At 35.9% G+C, this 21628-nt stretch overlaps 1 protein-coding gene across 2 annotated transcripts in view; it reads left to right on the top strand.

Annotated features, from left to right (window-relative positions):
- The first annotated feature begins 1980 nt into the window (after positions 1 to 1980).
- LOC131152057 (clathrin interactor EPSIN 1) overlaps positions 1981 to 21628 on the top strand; it is a 28867-nt gene continuing 9219 nt past the window's right edge. Inside the window, exons 1-10 of one of the 2 annotated variants that reach the window (XM_058103656.1) lie at positions 1983 to 2225; positions 2322 to 2373; positions 2947 to 3026; positions 3165 to 3243; positions 3385 to 3468; positions 3613 to 3758; positions 3858 to 4127; positions 17922 to 18082; positions 18515 to 18735; positions 20531 to 20647. In XM_058103656.1, the coding sequence (XP_057959639.1) occupies positions 2185 to 2225; positions 2322 to 2373; positions 2947 to 3026; positions 3165 to 3243; positions 3385 to 3468; positions 3613 to 3758; positions 3858 to 4127; positions 17922 to 18082; positions 18515 to 18735; positions 20531 to 20647 (1251 nt within the window). In that variant the 5' untranslated portion in view covers positions 1983 to 2184. Of the gene's footprint in view, positions 2226 to 2321; positions 2374 to 2946; positions 3027 to 3164; positions 3244 to 3384; positions 3469 to 3612; positions 3759 to 3857; positions 4128 to 17921; positions 18083 to 18514; positions 18736 to 20530; positions 20648 to 21628 lie in introns of both variants that reach the window. The other variant, XM_058103657.1, reaches the window with a different exon arrangement.

Here is a 21628-nt window from a genome sequence, read left to right as displayed (position 1 = left end):
TGAAACGGAACAAAAGATAAAAAGATAGAATGAAAGCAAGAAACGAAAGATAAAAAGATAGTAAACCTAATTTTAGAGCCTAAGCTCTGATACCAAAGGATGCAAACCTCAAATGACACACGTTGAGACCCAACAAATAATGTTGGAATGCTTGCCCAAGAAAACTAAAATTCAGATTTTGATAGGAAAATCTGACCCAACGTTTATAAATGAAACGTGAATCGAAAGTATATAGTAACAAACCCCGACCCAATGATTATAGCTTAATCATGAACCAAAGGTATAAAATTTGAATGCCATAAGAAAGAATCCTTGATAAGTTCGTAAGTTCTCTAAAGAACCAAAAAAGAAACAAATCCTCACTTTTTTTCTTGATTTCTATTCAATGATCAATTTAGTTCTTATAGTGGTGAGGTATATATAGCTAGCATGGGGGACAAGGATATTAAACACTTAACAATTCCTACACAAGCATGGGAGACAAGGACATTAAATACTTAGTAATTCTCACACAAACATGGAGACATTAAATATACCAACTTACTAGATACATTAATGACTTTCACAACTTACTAAAAACTCATGCAAGCTAAGTTGTCTTATAAATTACAAATTAAATGTAAAGACAAAAAGCCAAAAAGTCAAATCCCATAATTGAATAGCACACCATTAATAAGGAGATTATAACTATTAAGCAAGATTAGTTCCATCAAAAACTTGGATTAAGTTTATTAAGCCTTCATCATTCTTTGGGCCAAGCCAGGAGTGCCCCATTTTTGAATAAGCCCAAATATCTTGAATCAGCCCATGAAGTGTTTCTTTGATCTTTTTGCATCTCGCTCTAGTGATATGCCTAACATGAACATGCAATAGATCCTTTGATGGTGCTTGTTGATTCTTATAAGAGGTGGTGGAAGAACATTATCCTTAAAACCAAATTTATACTTATAAGAGCACATCACAGTGTAAATGCTTACCATAAACACAACCTCTTAGATTATTAAGTAAAATTGACTTTGTGTGCACTCACAAACATCGTACATATAGGAATCAAAGTGTCGAGTTACTTAAAGAATAAATAAAACATTAATACAAAGGAGATAGGGTAAGTTGATAAATGCAATAGCTATAGGCAACTAATATTTTTTACATAATCCACATTTTATTGGAGTGTATTGAGGGATGTCATTTTATTTATTTATTTATTTATTTTTGTGGTTAATATTGATGAATTGAAATTAAAGTTTGTAGGAGTAGAGTGCTTATCGTTATTATTTTCTATTTTCTGTTTCTATTTCTGCATAGTGAATAAACACATTATAAAAATGTGTTTGTTTATATTGTCACTTTTATGTTTTTTTTTTTTTTGTGTGTTTTCAATTATTTGCGAAAAATTGAAAACTTGATTTTATAATTTTCAGTGGTTTTGACAACATGTTGTCAAAAATTTTAATATAAGAAAATAATTATTTTGAATTAAATAATTTATTTTATACACTTTTGAATAAAATTTAAATTAAAATGATAATGGGAATTTAAATATAGTAAAAATAAAAATATACATAAATTTCATAAAATACTAATAAAGCCAATTATAATATAATTTTACTATTTCTTAGTTGTCATATCTAATAAAATATTAATTACAAAGTAAAATTTAAAAGTATAACAGTTAAATAAAATAGTTATAATAATTTTTATTTTTATTATAATATTTTTAAAAGTGTATTATTTTTTAATTTTGTTATTTTAATCATATTTTTATAATGTATTTTTTAATTAATTTTAGTTTTATAAATATTAATCAATTAGTTGTTGCTTTTTTATTTTTAATTTTTAACATTTAATTTTCGTTTGTATAATGTTTTGAAGGTGATTCCAAATGAGCCCTGCCTTTGAATTACTATATCACGTGCTATGCACGTGTTCATACTAGAATGGTGCGATATTGTTATAAATACCCTGGCGAGCCTCGTTGTCCCACTCTTCCACCAGCCGATCCTTCCAAAATTTAGAACCCACCGCAAAACCATCGCTTGATTTTGTCGTTTATTACCCGCAGATCTGCAAATCCCTGCTTCCTTCTAAATTCTCAAAACCCTACAGTTCGCGCAGATCCATCGCCGATCGTTCTTGTTTCATCGTGCATTGTTGGAATTCTTCGTCTTTGTAGCAAATCCAGCTATGGATTTCATGAAGGTCCTCGATCAAACTGTCCGCGAAATGTGAGCTTCTTTTTTCTTCCTCCTGTTTTCTCCATTTCTATGAATGACTTTTAAAATGATTTCATCTTATTTTCTTCTTATTTTTCTTGTTGACAGCAAGCGGGAGGTGAATCTGAAAGTGTTGAAGGTCCCTGAGATCGAGCAGAAGGTAAAACTCCCATTATTAGCTGATTTTTTTTTTGAATTTTAGTATGTATTTGTTGGAAAAATGATCAAGTTTTTGGGTGGTTCATTATTTTGTGAGAAAACTAGTTTTTTTTTTTTTATCTGAAATTTGTGGATTATAGCATCAACTTTTGCGTTGTAGTTATAATATTTAAAGCCAGATTGACGGGTTTTTGTGTGGGTTTACTTTTGAATCCCGACTTATTATCTAATTTGATTCCACTTATTCGAAATCCACTAAGGTTGCTTTTCGAAGTGGTTTTTTTCAGTCAAAATTTGCGCGTCTCTACTATTCATACTTGTAACTGGCTAATGGTTATATAAATAATCAACAGATTATCTGTGGTGAAGAATATATTGACTGAACATGTTTTCTCTTCTACTGCTGCTACTACCACTACTAAATTGTACAAATTTTGCTATTGTAGTTTCAGTGGCATTATGTTGATGATTCAATGCCTAAATACTGGCATATGAAAAGGGCTTGAGTTTAGCTAGCTTGTTTTGCAAGTGCAACCCAAAATTTGATATTGAATATTTTTTTTTTTTTTTGTAGGTCTTGGATGCAACAGATAATGAACCTTGGGGTCCTCATGGTTCTGCATTAGCAGAAATTGCACAAGCCACAAAAAAATTGTAATTTATAAATTTTGTTATCCTTTTTTTTTTTTTTTTTTTCCATGTTTGTATTGTTTTTTTCCCTCACTAATATTGACTCTCCAAGGAATATGTCTTGTTATCTATAATATACCTGATCTTTTTTGTATCTTCCAGCACTGAATGTCAGATGGTTATGAATGTTCTATGGACAAGATTGGGTGAAACTGGTAGAGATTGGCGTCTTGTGTATAAAGTGAGTTCCCATTACTTTACCATCTTGTCAGTATTTTCTTTTTGCCAGTTGTCAAATAATACAGTTAGAAATGTTGGTTAGTTTTTTGTCCTAGTTCATTGTTTTGGCTTTCTCCATTGTCTGAAATCATTTCTTTATCAGGCATTGGCTGTTATAGAGTACTTGATAGCAAATGGATCTGAACGTGCAGTTGATGAGATTATAGAACACACTTTTCAGATCTCAGTATGGGTTCTTCTCTTATATTCTGTAAAACTGTATCCACTCAATGCTCTCTTCTCTTATGTTCTGCACCTTTCTATTTTTAGTAAGAATCAAAGATTGAATTTCTCACATTCTGTTTCCCCAAATTGTTTTGCATTGGTAAAGTCTCTCACCAGTTTTGAACATGCTGAGCCAAGTGGGAAGGATCTAGGAATCAATGTGAGGAAGAAGGCAGAAACCATTGTGTCCCTTTTAAATAATAAGGATAAAATACAAGAAGTCAGAAATAAAGCTGCTGCAAACCGTGACAAGTTAGTTCAAACTGAGATTCTATGTTATATTTTAAATTTTCAGCATTCTATCTTTGTATTTGGTTATCAGTGAATAATTATGTATTCTACATTTTTTAGGTACTTTGGACTCTCATCTTCTGGAGTCACATATAAGTCAGGTTCAGCTTCATATGGCAGCCACAACTTTGGTAGCAGCAGCTTTCAGAGTAGTGATAGGTATGGAGGTCTAAGGGGTGCAAAAGAAGGTGATATGTTCAAGGATAGTTATAAAGACACCAATCAATTTGGAGAGGAAAAAATTGACAGGCATACTTCTGCCAAGTCTTATCGAGAGGCTGCCATTGAGAATCAAGGGATGTCAAGGAAGGGATCCACACGCTACAGCAGGTTTCATTTTTTCACCATTTTTTTTATATGCACACACGTGTGCACACACATGCCCACCCCCATGCACACACAAATAGTCATATTGTGTCATTTCTCTTTACCTACGTTTGGCAACATGGATTTTTGGTCTCGGTCTTGGATTTGTGTATTAGTACAAAAAGTAGTATAAAATTATATTGAATTTATTTCAAATCCACAAAAATCCAAATCCTAATCCCAAAATTCAGGCTCCCAAACACTGCTTTTATGGTCTTTAATGAGTGTCATTTAATGGAAGATTCTTGTTGTCCAGTGGCGGAGAGGGTGTGTAAGCATTTGACGAGTGGAAAGGTGCGTTATTTCCTGTTCTTCTAGGCTTTTCTTGCTAGTGTTCCACTTTATTATTTGTCTATTTTTAGGATTCCAGAGGGGATAGCTAGTAAGCTTGAGAAGATTATAAGAGACTCTCTTTGATGTGGTGTTGGGGAGTAGAGGGATGTTAGTTGGGAGGATGTGTGTAGGTCTAAGGTGGATAGGGGTTTGGTCTTGGTAATTTGGTGTCTTAAAGCACCAGTCTTATGATTGAATGTTTATGGTGATTTCCTTTAAAGTAGTCCTCTCTTTGGCATAGTCACTAGAAATAAATTTGGTTCCATGTGAGTGGGTAGGATGCTAATTTGAGAAGTAGATATCCTTCTAAAAGCCCATGGTGGTGTATTTCTTATATTTTACTCCCTCCTCATTCCTTGTATTAATTTTATTTTGGGTAATGGATCTCCAATTCATTTTTGGGAAGATATTTGGGCGAACAATACCTCTTTTTCCTGATCTTTTCCCCATATTTTATCCTTATGTATCATTTGTTATCTTGGCATAATGATGTTTTTCTTCTTTTTTGATTTCTAAAGGTGATTTTTCTTCCCAGATTTTTCAATTTTGTAGAACTCTAAATGATAGGGAGCTTGAGAAGCTTTCTTCTTTGTTGATTTTGTTGGAGAGCTACTGCCTTTCCTTCAGGAGGGATATTGTTCTGGGTGGATGCTTGGTCTTGGTCTCTAGATTCTTGTGGGGTTTATTCTTGCAAATCTTTCTTTGATCTTTTTGACTAGTGCTAATATCTCCTTTTGAACCATAAAACTATTTAGAAGGCCAAAATTCCTTCAAAAATTGAGGCTTTTATTTGGTTAGCTCTTAATTGAGTTAACATCAAGTTACCGACAATCTACAGTATGGTGGTAGACCTTCAAATGCGCTTTCTCCTGATGTGTTTTTATGTCTTGATAGTTCTAAAATAATTTTCATATGTTTTTGATTGCTTTTTTGCTTGGATTGGAATAAAATTTTTGGTCTCCTGAGAGGGTTGGTTGTGTCTAGGGTTGGCGGAGGAATTGTTTGTCATCTCTTTTTCTAGTTTCGGTAGAAGGAAGCACATGCTTTGTTGAGATGTGCAATTTTTGTAGTTCTATGGTGTTTTTGGCTGGAATGAAATGCTTGAATTTTTGCAGGGAAAAAGCTGAATTCCTCTTTCTCATGGGAGAAGATTCATTACTTTGCCTCTCTTTTGTGTGGCGCTCTTAGTTATTTTAAAGGAGTGAGGTTTTTTGATATCCAACAGGATTGGCTAGCTTTATTAGTCTGATGGCTGTTTTTCTCCCTTTTTCATTTATTTTATTTTTTCTTCTTTTTGTTTAGGAGGATTTCTTGCTCTCCTCTTTGTATATTCTTTTTATTCTAATGAATTCATCTTCTTTTGTTGTCAAAAAAGGAAGATTATTGTTGTTGCTCTATATATTCTTTGTTGCTTGCTTATATGAGAAATGTGTTTGCTAAAGAATGAGAAATGGGAGATGAAATATGAGAAGGGATGAAGGACACGATGAGAATGAGTGGCTGGAAATCACCATTGTTTTTGGTGTTTGGTTTAGTTTCTGGGATTAATCTTATTATTATGGCTAGTTAGTTTTTTTGGGGGTGAGCTGGTGTCCTCTGACGTGCTGTATCGCTGTCGAGTTGATATGGGTTTTCATAATTTGTTTAAGACTAATAGATAAGTGTTCGATTTTGACAAATTGGACTGGGTTTATTATAAAAAATAAATAAATTGGACTGAATATTAGTCCGAATTACAAAATTCTCTGGTAAGATGTACTATTTTCTCTAGTTTTGAGCAAGAAAGAAGTTCAATGGGTGTTAGGCAATCTTGTTTCGTTGTGCTTTGAGCCTTGTGGCTTTGATAAAAGGATCTAGGGGATTGCTCCTGTGGATTGAAGGAGGATTTTGCAGCCTGAAATTGCTTGCAAATGACTGGGAGAAGATTTCTATGCCTAGAGAGATTTGGAACATAGGGTCATAGTATATTTCCATTTGTCCTTTGGAAGGGAAGGAAGCATTAGGTTGGTGGCTGTTTTTTACGTCCTTAAATAAATTAGTTGAACTAAGTGAATAAAATAAACAATAGGAAAATGGCATTATACTTTGTTGTGGAAATTGTGGATTGACAAATGTTCTAAGGATCTGTGAAGAAGATAAAACCGTAGATTTGCAGAGGGTAGCCAATGAACTATGTTGATGCTCTTTTTTGAAACTTTTAATAGAGGGAGTTCCTGGAAGTAGCAGGATTTGAGTTGATCATGGGAATTTCCAGCAAAAGCAGAGACATATTCCGGCATAGTTAGGAACCACGGTAGTTGGGACATGATCCCAAATATTAAGGGATTTTATTCTGGTTGATTTAATCGTAATGGAAATGATCAACACTATAGAGAAGAGTTTTCAAAATTAAATAAAAGCGAAACCAGCCCAAAGTGTGATGGACCAGATTTCTTGGGCCCTTTTACTTTTTGTCCAAAGGCTCCTGTCAAGTGGGTTAGCAAGAAATAAGAGTCAGATACAACTCATCTAGAGCAACCCCAATCTCAAATTATTAGGGATATTACTTCCAAGCCCAGGTAAGAAGGGGCTTGTAAAGATAATATATATATATGTGGATAACTCTAAAGTTCGTAAAGTAGATGTAGAGGTTTTCAACCTTTTATGGTCATGGCAGAACTGGAAGTACTTGGAAGTTCTCAAAATATATCTCTGCAAGTAGAAGGAAATGGTTTGGGGTGTGATTTTCACCTTTTGGGTCCAAAAGGAAGGAGATAATGATTGTAATAGTGCAGATTATCTGAAGGATGTTGCAAAGTTTCTGCAAAGTCATTCAGATATGGAAGTGCCCACAAAAATTCTCAGAATATTCAAAATTTTTTTCCATTTGGTTCGACAAAGAAGGGGTAAGGAATTGTGGTGATTTTAACAGCTTACACCATGGTTTAGAGACTCTAATCTTTGTTCAGCAAGCCATTTCATCGTTGAAGGCTGCATTAAAAGTCTCTGATCAGCAGTGCAAGGATGATAAGGAGCCTGGGAGAGATTGTCAATGGTATTAGAAGATGATTGTGAGAAGAGTCTATACGAGTCAGAAAGGGGCTTGTTGTTGGACAACTGATGGCAGAGAATGGTTTTGATGATGAGTGTGTTTTCTCCTCATCTGTTTGAAACAAAATGGAGCAATTTGCAGATTGTCAGGTGGATGTAGAAACTAATTTGTTTGATCAGTATGACAAGGGAGATCATGAGCCTAAAAGATCCTCTAAAGAAGCACAGGTTGGTGTGCGGTACCATTTGAAGAATGATGCTAGCCGGTAGATAGTCTGATTGAGGAGGATTCTCTTCATGACTATTTTTCCAATGACTTGTACTGATGCACTGCTAGAAACTGAGTCTAGTAGGTCCGAGCAAGAGGTAAAAGGAGAATCGAGTGAACTCTAATTCTCAATCAAGTGCTTTGTCTATTCCTATTAAGCCTTCAATTGTTGATATTTTAAAAAGCCAAAGGGAGGTCTCAAATGGGGGAGAAGTTGTGGCTATTAGCTTATGGGGGGTGAGGGAGACAACTGTGGCCCACAAGCCCTTTTAGAAGGAATGGTTTGTTGTACTCCCTAAACTTATGAGAGGAAAAATAAAAAAGAGTCCAAAAGGAGTTAAACTTGAAAAAATAGACAGGCATTATGAATGTTTGGGAAGGTATGCATGAGGATTGGGAGTTCCTTCCTACATGGATTTGCTGGGGGTATTATTACTTTGTGAGAATCTCATCGTTTCTCTGTAGTTTATAGTACATAGGTTTCTTTTCTTTGTGTTGTCAGATTTTTTAGAGGTAGGGTCAATGGTGGTTTTCTTCAGTCTATGATCCTCCTAGGCTTGCTTTTCAATTTGTTTTTGGAGGAGTTATACACAGTGTTTGGTTTTCTTCTCCTAGTTGGATTGTGGGGTTTGTTTTTTAATGTAGTAAGATTTCTAGGGGAAAAGAAAGGGAGAGGCAGGTTTACCTTGAGTATGCAGAATTTTGATAAGATTTGATAGGGATTGTGGGTTGAGGGGTATTCTTATGGACAATGCTGTTACAGTTGCTAGTCTAGATGTATTCTTGTTTAGTAGTGAGTGGGAGGATGATTTCCCTAGTCTTTCACAAATCTCTTTTATAAGTCCGTTCATTATTTGATTAAAAATTCTTGGGCTGGGGTATCTATAAAGGGTGGGAGGGTTTTAAGATCTTGAAAAAACTCAAAATGAGCAGTTTTGAAAAGGTGCAATGTGGAAGTCTTTGGATATAATGAGGTAACGAAAACTAACATCTTAGCTGAGATTGATAGAAAAGAAAGGTAAAAGAGTTTTAACAAAGTTGGAGGAAGCAAAGTAGGTTTCGTTGAAAAATGAAGTGGAGGCGGCAATTTTGAGGGAAATGAGGCGTTGGAGGCAATAGACTAAATGGATTAGCAAGGGTGGCTAATGAAGCAGTTGAGAATGTTCATAGGAAGAACAATAATTGGCGAGAGATCTATTCACTCTTAGGTTGTGAGAGGAGGTTTTGATCATGTCAATTAAGAAGTCATGTCTTCTAGATCCATGTTGACTCCGCCATGTATTATATTTATATTGGATTTTGGAAAGGCTTATAATAACATTAGTTGGAATTTCTTGGATAAGATCTTTTCTAATGAGATGATGATGTAGTTTTATTTTTTTAATTTTTTTTGTCCCAAGATTTCTTTGTTCTCCTTTTTTTTGTTTTTTTTTTTTAAATCTTCTCTCTTTTTTTTAAAATAAAGTTTCTTTTTCTATTCCAAAAGTGTTCTTTGTTAATAAGGAGTTAGGGGTCAAGTGGCAGGATTGGATGAGGGGATGCTTGTCAAATGCTTTCTGCTCGGTCATTATATATAGGGAGCCTAGGTTGCTTGGCGTGGTTTAGAGCCTTGAGTAGGATTAGGCAAGGGGATCCTTTATCTCCTTTTTTGCTTGTTCCTAGTTGTTGATACTTTTGAGTAGGTTGATAGATAAGATTTATGTGAAAGGAATCAGGCTGGGTAGGGAGGGGTCGGTTGTGTCTCATATTGAGTTTTCACATGATATTATTTTTTTCTTAGACGATTGTAGACTCTTTTTCAATGGTCTCACAATTCTATATATTTTTAAGAAAGTTTTAGGTTTAAATAAATTTGGAAAAGATTGGGATTGCTAATATTAATTTTAGTAGTGTCATGTCTTTGGAGCAAGGTTGTTAGAATCAAGATCCTACATAGGATCATTGGGAGGGTCTATAGGATCGGATCGTAGGATCATAAGATTCTACTTACAATGTAAAATAAATTAAAAATTTATATATTTGGAAATTTATGACAACTCTCAATAAAATTATCTTAAAAACTTGGTAGTGCGTTTAAGAAATTATAACAAATTTAAAAAATGTAGCTAGCTTGCTAGCTAGGACTAGCAGTTTTTTCCTTAAAACAATTTTGACCCTAAAAAAAAATCTAAATAGGAACTAAAAAGTGCTTCGTGAAGAGCATATTGTTGCTAGCTTATTTTTTTAATAAATATAATTAATAAGAAAAGCAAAAAGAATGAAGAGAAGAAGGAAGAAGAAATTGCTAATCTTAATTCAATGAATTCATGTAAATTTCTCAGTTTATGAGGTTTTGTCATCAGACCTTAAGAAGAAGGAGAAGGGAAAAAGAAGGAAGAGGAAGAACTTTTTGTTAGTCACAAAGAAAAGGGGGAGAAATAAAGCTATATGCTCTTTACTTTGGGAAAAAATATAGGTCTCTGCCTTGTTGATAGTAAAAGGAAGAAAAAAGAGAGGAAGAAGTAAAAAGAACTACAAAGATAATACAATATTGCTACAAGCTTGCTCTCAAAGCTCTCAACTGGCCTCTACTATTGCTGGAAGAAGGAACAATCCAAGCCTACTAATACATAACCTAGGATCTGTCTATCAAGAACTCTAAGCTCTCAGAAATCTTTAAATTTTTAAGGAAGAGAGCTTTCAAGAGATGCTCAGTTGCTCTCTTGAGTTGGGTTGAACAAATCCTAGAACATGCTGGTTATGTTGCCCTAATTTTGATGCATTTGGGCCAACAAGACCAAATTTGTGTCTATTGCAAAAGTAAAGTGTTTGGGCCAATAAAAATATATATTGGGCCTTTTTCTTTAAAATCCTAAATTGGAAAAAAAGTAGGATCGGTAGGATTGCAAGTAGGATCACGATCCTAAAATCCTAAAAATCCAGATAAGATCCTACTTTATTAAGATTCTACTTAAGATCCTAATCGATTAGGCGAGAATGGATCGTAGAATTGCACGATTCAGATCGAAATTTTGATAACCATGTGTTGGAGTTAGCTTCCTTAGCTGGGTGTGGCATTGTTTAGCAACCCTTGCCTTATTTACGAGTTCCTTTGTGTGTGTGTGTGTGTGTGGGGTGATTGTGTAATCCCAAGCTTATTGGGTTTTGAGATCTAGTAATGGAGATGGTGTTTAAGTGTTTATATGGGTGTTTGTGTGTTTATTTTCTCTAGGTAGTTGTATCGCCCTTATCTAGGCTTGCCTCTTTAGTATCCCTTTAACCTCTTCATTATTTGTCTATTTTTAGAATTCTAGTATGGATAGCTAGGAAAATTGTGAAAGTAATATGGTATCTCCTTTGGTTAGGGGTATAAGGGAGAAGAGGGATTTTTGTTGGGAGATTGTGTGTAGATCTAAGTGGAGGGTGTTTTGGGTCTTGAAAATCTCATGTCTAAAAGCTCTGCTTTAGTGGGTAAATGGCTGTAATGTTTTCCCTTTTAGTATAACTCCCTTTGTTAAGAGTAAACTTGGCTTACATTCTGATTCATGGGATAATAATTCGGGTTTAAGATGTTCTATGCAGAGTCCTTGGAAAATTATTGCTCAGATTCTTAGTTCGAATGGTATTTGCTTCTTCTTGGGATTTCCACTTTCATAGGCTTCTAAATGATTAGGAGCTGGAGGAATTCCTCTTTGTGGGTTTTGTTCGTCAAAGTTGAGTTTTGGATTCCTCAAGTTTTTATTCTTCAAATCTTTGTTTGAGCATTTGGCTAGATCCTTTAAATCCTTTCCATTTCGTTGTTTTATTTGGAAGCTAAACTCCCCTACAAGATAAATGCATTTACTTGCTTGGTTGTTCTTAATAGAGTTAACACCAACAATCTGTTAAGACTAGGAGGCCTTTGAAGGAGTTATATCTGGATATTTCTTTCTCGTGTTTTGATAGCTCATAATTTGAATCACATCTATTTTTGCATTGTGTTAAGGTTGTAGAAATTAGTGACCCTAACACATGGTTTTGGTGTATGATTATTGACTTGGAGGTATGGTTGGTTAATTGGATCCGAATGTGCGGCTGTCATGGGGATGGTTTGAGTATGTCTCTATAACATTGTGGTTGGTCCGACTAGTGCTGATTATTGTCTTCTCACATCCAAGATGTATGATTATTAAATCCCCAGTGGTTACACGTATGTTATCGAGAATACTTCGAAGAATGACTCTCGAGGGAACACTAGGTGTGCATCCTACCTCCCCTGCATCTCGATGGGTACTGAGTGAGCAACCCTCAGGAGTGCTTAGGGGCGGGCTCTTGATGTCCTCGAGTCTTGGGCTTTTGTGTGGGATTGGGAGCTCCATGGATGATCCATTTGGGAAGGTGATCGTACGAGTACTCTTGGTTTGGAGGTTTGGGTGCATGTCCTTCTTAGCCATCAACAATATGTTTGGGCATTATCATCTAAGACCCTGATTGTGCTGAAGGGATGGGAGTTAACCTTAGTATTGGAGGAATGTGAGTTATTTCCCTTACCATTTGAGTCTTGGTTCCTTAGTGATGACCTTAGTTGGTTCAAGTGTAGTTGCTCCATGAGACTTGACCATGGGGTTAGATACTTGAGTGTTTCTTGGATAAGAATAAGTACGATTGGGCTACACATGGTGTAGCCTTGCCGCTGCAAGGGCATGACTCCTTGACACTTTAGGAGGATTTTGGCAAGGGTGATTTTTGTTTGACCATTGTGAACTTTACGTTTGTTACAGTTGGTATTAGAGCGAATGAAAATGAGATGGGAACTAAGTGGGGGAAGGAGTAAGTTATCTTTGAGTAGGTTCTTTTCTCTCTTTCTCTTTCCCCCCTTGTCATGTAACCTATTGCGGGTAATGAAATGAGAGCTGACCTTTAGTGAATATCTTGTGAACCTTAGGTTACTTGAGAGCCTTGTACCCTTGAGAAGGGATGAGGATTGATGGTTGGGAACTAAGATGAGAATACCTTGTGCCCTTGAGGCAGGTTTTGTTGCTATACATTGGGAGTTATCCTATTGTGGTTGGCATTGGAGCTTGGATGGTCATCCGTTAAGCTTGTGTGGTGTCTTCATTTCATAAGCAGAGGTGATACTCTTAGATGTGATGGAAGTGATGGTTGAAGGAGTCTGGCCAAGGGCGTTATGGGACTTGAGGAGTTCATATCCATAGGGAGAGGCGACATTCCTAGGTCAAGGGGAATAATGAGAGTGCGCACCTTGGACAAACAATCCTTGAACTATGAAGGCAACTTTATGTTAGTCACAATGGTGACGTTCGTTGAGACTCTGTGGTGTCCTTGTTCCATAGGTAGAGGTGATACTCGTAGATCTGGTGGAAGGGGATGATTGAAGGACTTTGTCCAAGGGTGTCCTTACAAAACTTGAGAAGTTCATACCCATAGAGAGAGGTGACATTCTTAGATCTTCGTACCCATAGAGAGAGGTGACATTCTTAGATTTATGGGGAAGAATGATTAATGTGCACTTTGAACTGATGTCCTCAAGCCACGAGCTCAGCTCTTTGTGGGTCATTGTGTTGATGTTTGCCCAGTGGGGTTTGGTAGCATAGGGAACCATAGATGTTGCTCATTGGGCTTTGTTGGAACCCAATTACTCATGTGATATGTTCTAGTGGGAACCAATGCAGTTGGAGACCGCCATTGTGGAATTGACGAAAGTGTGTTTGCACAATTTAAATTTGTTGCCTTAATCAATGACCCATGCTAGAGGGCATAGGGATGAGGTTGCCAAAGAGTAGTATGGTGAGTATAGTTGGAAGACATTTGAGCCATGTTGCCAGTGGGCACATGTGTTGTTGTAGCCAAAGGGCCTTTCTTATTTGTTGTTGTTGTGTTGGTGTGTGTAGAAATTGAGCTAGAGGGCTTCTTTTTAGAGTAAAGTGTCAAGCCATGGGCTTCCTTTCAATTGAAAAATCGAGTTCATGCCAGAGGGTAGTGATATCAGAATTGTAACCATGACAGATTGTGGTTGAGATTGGTTTCGATATTGAAAAGTGTCATTGAGTTGTGACTTGAGCTGGAGCCTTGAGGACTCGAGGAAGTCCTCATTTTGATCTTGTGGTTGGATTTTTGTCGATTGGTGAACTCTAGAATTGTGGTATTTTGAGTAGTGTTGGTTATCTCGTGAGGAACTGGGTTGTGAATTCCTGATGTTGAGATTGTTCGTGGTTTGTGGAGTTACTTGGGGAGGACTCATCCTTGGAGTTGTGTTTGAGAGACTCCTTGGGTGGGAACTTGCCTTTGGAATGACTTGTTAGATTTGAGCTTGGGTTGGACTCATCCTTGGAGTTGTGTTTGTGAGACTCCTTGGGTGGGGACTCACCTTTGGAATGACTTGTCTGATTTGAGCTTGGTTGGCTTGCTAGGCATGGAAAGCTCGATGGTGTTGAAATTGACTGTTTGTGAAGAGACTCTAGGGTGTGGAGATCCATCTTCGGAGTTGTGTTTTGTAGGCTTCCTGGGTGGATATGCACTTTGGAAGTGGTCGTTGGTTTTGAGCTTGGATGTTTACTTGCTTGGTCGTACCAAGTGGGTTGTTGGTTTGATTAAAGAACCTTTGAAATGGGATATAGTCTTGGATGGTAAGGTTTTTAGGGAACCTTGAGATGGTATCGATTGCCGGAAGATGGTACTGTATAGGATATCAGAATGGGGTTATGATAGAACCTTGATGTGATGAAATTTTGGGCTGATCTTTCTATGGGTTAAATTGAAATGAGTCTTGGCTGGTTTCATATTAAGTTTGGCTTTTGAGAAGTGTTTTGCCTCTGTGAATTAGTGGGGGAATGCTCATCAAAACTCATGTAAGAGTTTGGCCTTAAGAGAAAAGGTTGTAAATAAAAATCTATATCAAGGATTGAGAGTTTGAGTTCTGGGAATGTGTTGGTCATCAAAATTGCTTGTATGTGAGTTAGTAGTTAACTTGCGGTTGGGTAAGGATCTTGGATGTGAGAAGTTTTGGGTTTGATTAGAGACCTGAGTGTGTTTGTTAGAGGAAGTGGTATTTTGTGTTGGCTTTGAGTTTGGGTTGAAGACCTTGCGTTCTAAGAGTGACTTTGGATCGATTTGGGATCAAGTCTACCATGGGATCAGAGACAAGATTGACTACTGTGAAGAGTTTTGGTTTGTGGTTGGTTAAAGCCTCCCGTGGTGGAGGTTAGGAGTATCACTGAGACTTGGTTCGTGTTTGTTTTTCAACGAGGACATTAATAGATTGAGTGGGGGAAAATGTTAGGGTCTTAATGCGACCCTAACACATGGTATTGACTTGGAGGTATGGTTGGTTAACTTGGATGTGATTGTGCGGTTGTCGTGGGGATGGTTTTTGTATGTCTCTATGACGTTGTTGTTGGTCTAGATAGTGTTGATTGTGGTGTTTTCCTTCTAAGATGTATGATCATTAGATCCTTCGTGGTTACTCGTATGTGACCGAGAATACTTTGGAGATTGACTTTCAAGGGAACACTAGGCGTGCATTCTACCTGCCCTGGGTACTAAGTGAGCAACCCTAAGGACTGCTCAAGGGCAGGTTCTTGATATCCTCAAGGGGTGTCTTGGGCTTCCATGTGGGATTGGGAGCTCCACAGATGATCCATTTGGGAAGGGAATCGCGCGAGTACTCTTTGTCCAAAGGTTTGAGTGTACGTCCTTCTTAGCTGCCGGCTATATGGTTGGGCGGTATCATCTATGACCCTAGTTGCACCAAGGGGATGAGAGTTACCCTTAGTATTGGTGGAATGTGAGTTATTTCCCTTACCGTTCGAGTTCGGGTTCTTTAGTGATGACCTTAGTTGGTTCTCAAGTGCAGTTGTGTCATGAGACTTGACCATGGGGTTAGACACTTGAGTGTTGCCTTGGATAAGGATGAATACAGCTGGGCTGGACTTGGTGTAGTCTTGCCACTGCACGGGCATGACCCCTTGACAATTTAGGAGGATTTTGGCAAGGATGTTTTCTGTTTGGCCATTGTGAAGTACACGTCCATGAAGCATTGTTCTTTCTCTTGGGGGATATTGGATAAGTTAGGGAGAATTGGGTGTGCCTTGCGTGGAATAATTATTACATATCTTGTTGACAGGTTTTGTGAAGAGGGATGATGGTTTAGTCTTGTGGACTTGTCGCATCTTTGCAGTTATGGGGAATTGGGATGGAAAGGAATGCTTGTATCTTTTCTTGGAGTATTGCCTTGGGATGGGATTCAGTACTTGGCTTCTTGCTGGTCTTTTGCTGCTGGCAGTTTTGAAGGAGTTATTTTCTCTGATCTTTTGAGATTGCAAGGCAGTTTGATTTTAATTGTTTTTATACTATTTTGGTTTCTTCTTTTTATCGGAGGATCTTATTCTCCTCTCTTTGTACATTCTTTCCTCTATGATGAGTATATCTTCTTCTTCTATCATAAAAGAATGAGAAATGATCGAAACAGCCCCTACCCTAGTCCAATGGTTTTTACTTGAACAGGCATGTTTATCGTCCTAGGTTCAAATGTTGGGAAAGGATTTGGGATGAGGGATATGGATGGAACACTTACACACTCACCCTCATTCCTTTTCCCACAGGTTGTGTAGCCCAGGCTTGGGGACAGTGGCAATGGTAATGGCAATGGCAGATCCAGGATATTGTGAAAGTAGGGGCGAGACTAGTTTGAGTTTTAAAAAAATAATAACATCTAATGCTTTATATTGTTCACGCATTTTAATGTAATTTGATAACTTAATTCTTTTAGATTAAATCACAAAATTTTTGTATCAAGTATTTTGTTCTTAAATTTTGTTTAACTAAAACATAAATTTGATTACATATAATAAATAATCTTAACTATATTTTGAAAATTATTTTTTGTACTTGCATATATATCTTTTAAAAAATACTTTGAAGATGCTCTGTCCTTGTGAATTTGTTGATATAATGCCTATGATAAAAAAAATTACTGTATCCAACAATGATATGTAAACATATGTATTATTTACACAAAAATGCACATATATATAGAATGCACAAAAATAAAACAGAATATATTTTTTAAAGGATAAATTACCTAAAAGTGTAAAGCAAAATATTCTCGAAACTTAACTCTTATCATTTTTAGAATCAGTCTTATTAAAAATTATTTTTAATAGGTGGCATTTCTTTATTTGTCAAATTGTAATTTATTGTGATATTATAGTGCATTTTAGCAAATTTTGTTAAAATATAAACCAAGTGAAACAGAAATTGAATCAAATCATATTTTTGAGGTTTGAAGAAGGATTTGAGTTTTTACTGTTTAGTGTAACAACAAAGGGTAACTAATAAATAGACATTTCTTGTAAGATATTTTAGTTATATTTTTATTTTAAAACTTAGTGGAAGATGATTTGTTGCTATAATCTAAAAGAACACCACATATACATTGATCATGAGAGGTGTTGGATTCAAAATTTGGAATAGAATATAGAAAGGTTTTATGAAGAGGACAATTCTCACATTGTGATGCCCAATTTCAATGGTCATCTAAATGAAAAAATCTTTTAATATATATATATATATATATATATATATATATATATATCCAGAAAAGGAGATTCTTTGCCTAGAGCCTCAATTTAATATTTTTAAAAAATTGGAGGTTAGGGGGCGGCTGTCCACACCCACACCCCCCCAGGTGGATCTGCCACTGCTTGGTGGGGCCCCAGTGAACCAAAAGAAAAATGATCAATGTTCATAATATATATATATATATATATATATATATATATTTTTCTTATCTGTTATTGAGATAAATTCATATTTGATTGGCATATACGTTAAATATTGATTGATGAGGAAGCATGAGAGAAGCTGTGAAATCCATGCTTTCTGGCATGGGTGTAATGGCTTATCATTCTATGCACACTTGTTGTAATGGCCCTTTTTTTATGCATAATATGCGTGGAGATTTTTTGCACTATTGTATTATTGGATCAGGATAGTCTGTTACTTTGCAAGACTCAGCAAATTGTGTTGGATGGCTTATGATTGTCCCACTGATGGTTTACTATCTGTCTTTCTCAAAATGCAAACATATGTTGCAGTCATGTTGTTTTGATGTTTTCACTGTATGCTAATTTAAAAGGTCTGTTCTGCAGCAAGGATCAAGATTCTTTGTCTTCCGTTGCCTCAAAGCCATCAGTGATGATAAATGAGGCTGATAAGTACAGTTCAGTTCCCTCCCAAAGCTCAAATGTGCCTGCAAATAATTATGAGGATGATTTTGATGATTTTGATCCTCGGGGAACTTCCAGTACCAGTAAGTACGTTGAAGCAGTGTATTATGGAGTGCAGCTGTTTGCATAACATAAAAAGATTCAATGTGTTATGGAGTGCAGTTGTTTGCATCAAGAAAGGGAGTCATTTTGCACACATTGAAGCACTCTATTATGGAGTGGCTATTTACATCCCATTAAAAAAGAGCCAACGTGTTAAAAAAGGGTCAATGTGTAACATGGAGGGTAGTTGTTTGCAACACATGAAAGAGTCATTTTGCACATACTGAAGCAATCCATTATTGAGTTCAGCTTTTCTGCATCCCGTTAATAAAGTTATTTTGCACATGTTTGGAAATGGTCTTTGCCAGATCTTTCCTTGTTGTCAACACATTTTAGCAAAAATTGTTTCCTTACGTTCCTATGTAACACTCATATTTTCTAGTACCATTGTTTCATTCCTCTTCGTTTGACAGAGTCTATTGCTGGAAGCATTAACCAAGTGGATCTGTTTGGACAAAGTTTGGTTAGTGACCTCATGGATGCACCGGCACCAGGATCGTCACCATCACCAGCCCCCTCAGAAGCATCAGCTATGAATAGCAATTCGTTAGATGTTGATCTGTTTGCAGATGCAACTTTCGTGTCAGCATCACCTTCTGCAGAAGCTGTGGCGCAGGCAAGCTCTGACACTCAGGTCGGATATTTTTTATTCAGTTTTTCAAATTACAATAAAATCTGAGGGCTTCTTGATATCATTTCTGTTTCATGTTTTTTTGTTTTCGTTGCTGCATGGTGAAGAAACATGTTGGGGTAATATGGTTGTCTGTGTTGCTAGTTCAATTTCAGATGTTGATTTACCAAAATTTTTGGTTTTTTCTTGTTGTATCTGTCTATTGCCATGCTAAAAATCTAGAATTTACTTTTTCTTGGGTTAAATCACTGTGCATGCAATTTTTTAATCTAGAGAAAATAAAATAACATAAAATAACTTTGCAAATTTAAAATAATATTGAGAATAAACTATCTCAAAATTTTCTAAAAATTTGAAAAAAATAAAAAATCATCCAAAAATTATTTTGCCATTTATACAAAGTACTTGGAGTGCTATAGAGTGAGCTTAAGTAATTATTATTTTTTAGAGTGAGCTAAAGTAATTATTAATTTTTATTATATCTTTTAATTTGCATTCCTTTTGCATTTTATTATTTTTTATTTTTTACCACACTTTAATATATTCATATTTTAAATTTATATCTAATATTTGCCATATTGAAGTTAATAGAGGCAGTGAGGCACTGTTAAAATGCTCCATACTTGATAATAGAAAATGTTATGGTGATTGAAGGATAGTATGACCATGGTTCTAAAACCTGGGCTGGACCGGTCAGTCCAACCAAGTTCAACTGGAACCAGTCACTTGGCTGGTCTGGTCAAGGCTCAAGAACCAGAAATGTTGCGACCCACCTCTGACCCAGCCAACCTGGTTTGAACCGGGTTCAAGGATGGGTCAGATTGGCTTCTGCTTAAATGAAGAAAAATGTTATTAAATTTGTAGGTGCTGGGAGTTGAACACAGAACCTAAGGGTGAGAGTATGGGTTGCCTTGCCACTGCACTACAAGTATTTTGGTGATGTGTATTGAGGCGAATAATATATCTAAATGATCAGAAATGCAGGCAAGTATAAATAATAAATTGTAATATTTTTTAAAAGATAAGAAAAGTAATAAAAATTTTATTATGGCTGTTGGCAACTCTTTTTGGCTTTAATGGCTTAATATATAATTGAATAGGTGACTAATATTATTTTTTGTAATATACTATGTGCATGCATATAAATTAATATATTATTATGTAATATTGAAATTACTGGTTCGACCCACCAGTCCACCTGGTTTGACTGACCTGGTGACTTCACCAGGTTGGCCACTGGTCCAGGTTTTTAAACCATGAGGATGATAATTAACTATTATTTTGCCCAAAGTCAAAATAGAAGTGTTCAATTAGATTTTTATTTGTTTAAATTTTTGGAATATAATCAAACAAGTTGCTAGTTAGTTTTTAGTTTGGTTTTTGTTTTTGTAATTTTTTTTTTGACAGTGAAATCAAATAGCATCTAATATAGCTCAAATACTACAATCTTGCATATTTTGTTTTTCCATTCATAAGATTGGTAGTTCATAGCCCCCTATTTTGGGTTTCCTCGTCCTTCATTGTGTGTGATCTACATATGCACATGTTAGTGGAACATAGGGATGGGGGTTGAATTTTTCAAATCTTGTTTTGTATGAACTTTGAAACTAGTGTTTGACTTTTGATTGATACTTAAAAAATTGGGCCCAGTCTCATTAGTTAGTTGCAGAAACTTGTTTTCTTTTTGGTTCCCTTGGCCAACATAACTTAGGAGATGCAAAGATTACAATCTTGTACAATTGGCATTTTGGAAACACTTCTCTTGCCCCTAATTCAACAATGATACCTCCCTGTCTAGCTAAATATGATGGAGTCAGTTGTAGTTAGAAGCGCAATGCTCAAAGGGTGCATAGAACCTAGGCGCAAGGTGTGTGGTGAAGGCAGGGCAGGAAGGCAGGCACCTCACCAAGATGAGGTATACATTTATTAAAATTGTATATACACAATGTCCTATATAATAGATTCCTGATTTGTAAGGACACTAGCACTAATATTTTACCAAAATAATTAACACTTGGACATAATGCATAGAAAATACTGATTACCATGCATTATTCACATAAGCACACGAGCACAAAGAAAATAGAAATTATCAATCATAGTTCAATACAAAGAGACAATAATAAACCAACACATAAAGCTACAAGAGTACAACCGCAGTTTCCAAATTCTAAAAGCTGTTAGTTCTCATCAAGAAAGACTTGTAGTCTCCAATATCTTCTTCCTCATCTTCAGTCCCCTCTGCACTAGCCTCTTGGCTCTCTTCCTCATTATTGAATTCCAATATAGCAGCCCTGGAAGTAATAGATGTTCTTCCTCACGAGGATGAGGTTGAGACATTTGCACTTGGGTTTAATCTAGTGTGCTGGGTGAGCTTGTTTACTCGGAGTTTGCAACAGCATCCCATATTCTCATGTCAGTGTCTTAATAATCTCCAGTCATTCTTCTAATCAATTACTCAGTACTATCATCAATAGCTTTATTCAGTACTTGGCTTCTCTCTTTGGTCTTTTTGCAGCTGGCTGTTTTAAATGGGTGCCTTTCTTGGATCTTCAAAGAGATTGGAAGGCAGTTTTATTTTGATGGTTTTACAGTCTATTTTGGTTTCTTCTTTTTATTGGAGGATCTTTTTCTCCTCTTTGTATATTCTTTCCTCTTCAATGAATATATCTTCTTTTTCTATAAAAAATAAAAACTATCATCAATAGATTTTAGGAACATGGGATCAATGATATTATGCCAGTTGTATCAGCCCCTTAAAGTTTGACTATATTTCACAAATATGTAATCATTCTATTGCACTTATATCTATTTTCCTGTGAAGCTGCAATAAGTTTCAAATAACACAGTTAATAGAATGATTTTAAAAATAATAATAAACCTAGTTTTCCACGTT

This window comes from Malania oleifera, chromosome 3 (assembly GCF_029873635.1).
Source record: "Malania oleifera isolate guangnan ecotype guangnan chromosome 3, ASM2987363v1, whole genome shotgun sequence".
Classification (NCBI taxonomy): domain Eukaryota; kingdom Viridiplantae; phylum Streptophyta; class Magnoliopsida; order Santalales; family Ximeniaceae; genus Malania; species Malania oleifera.
This window is presented reverse-complemented; position numbering and strand designations above follow the sequence as displayed.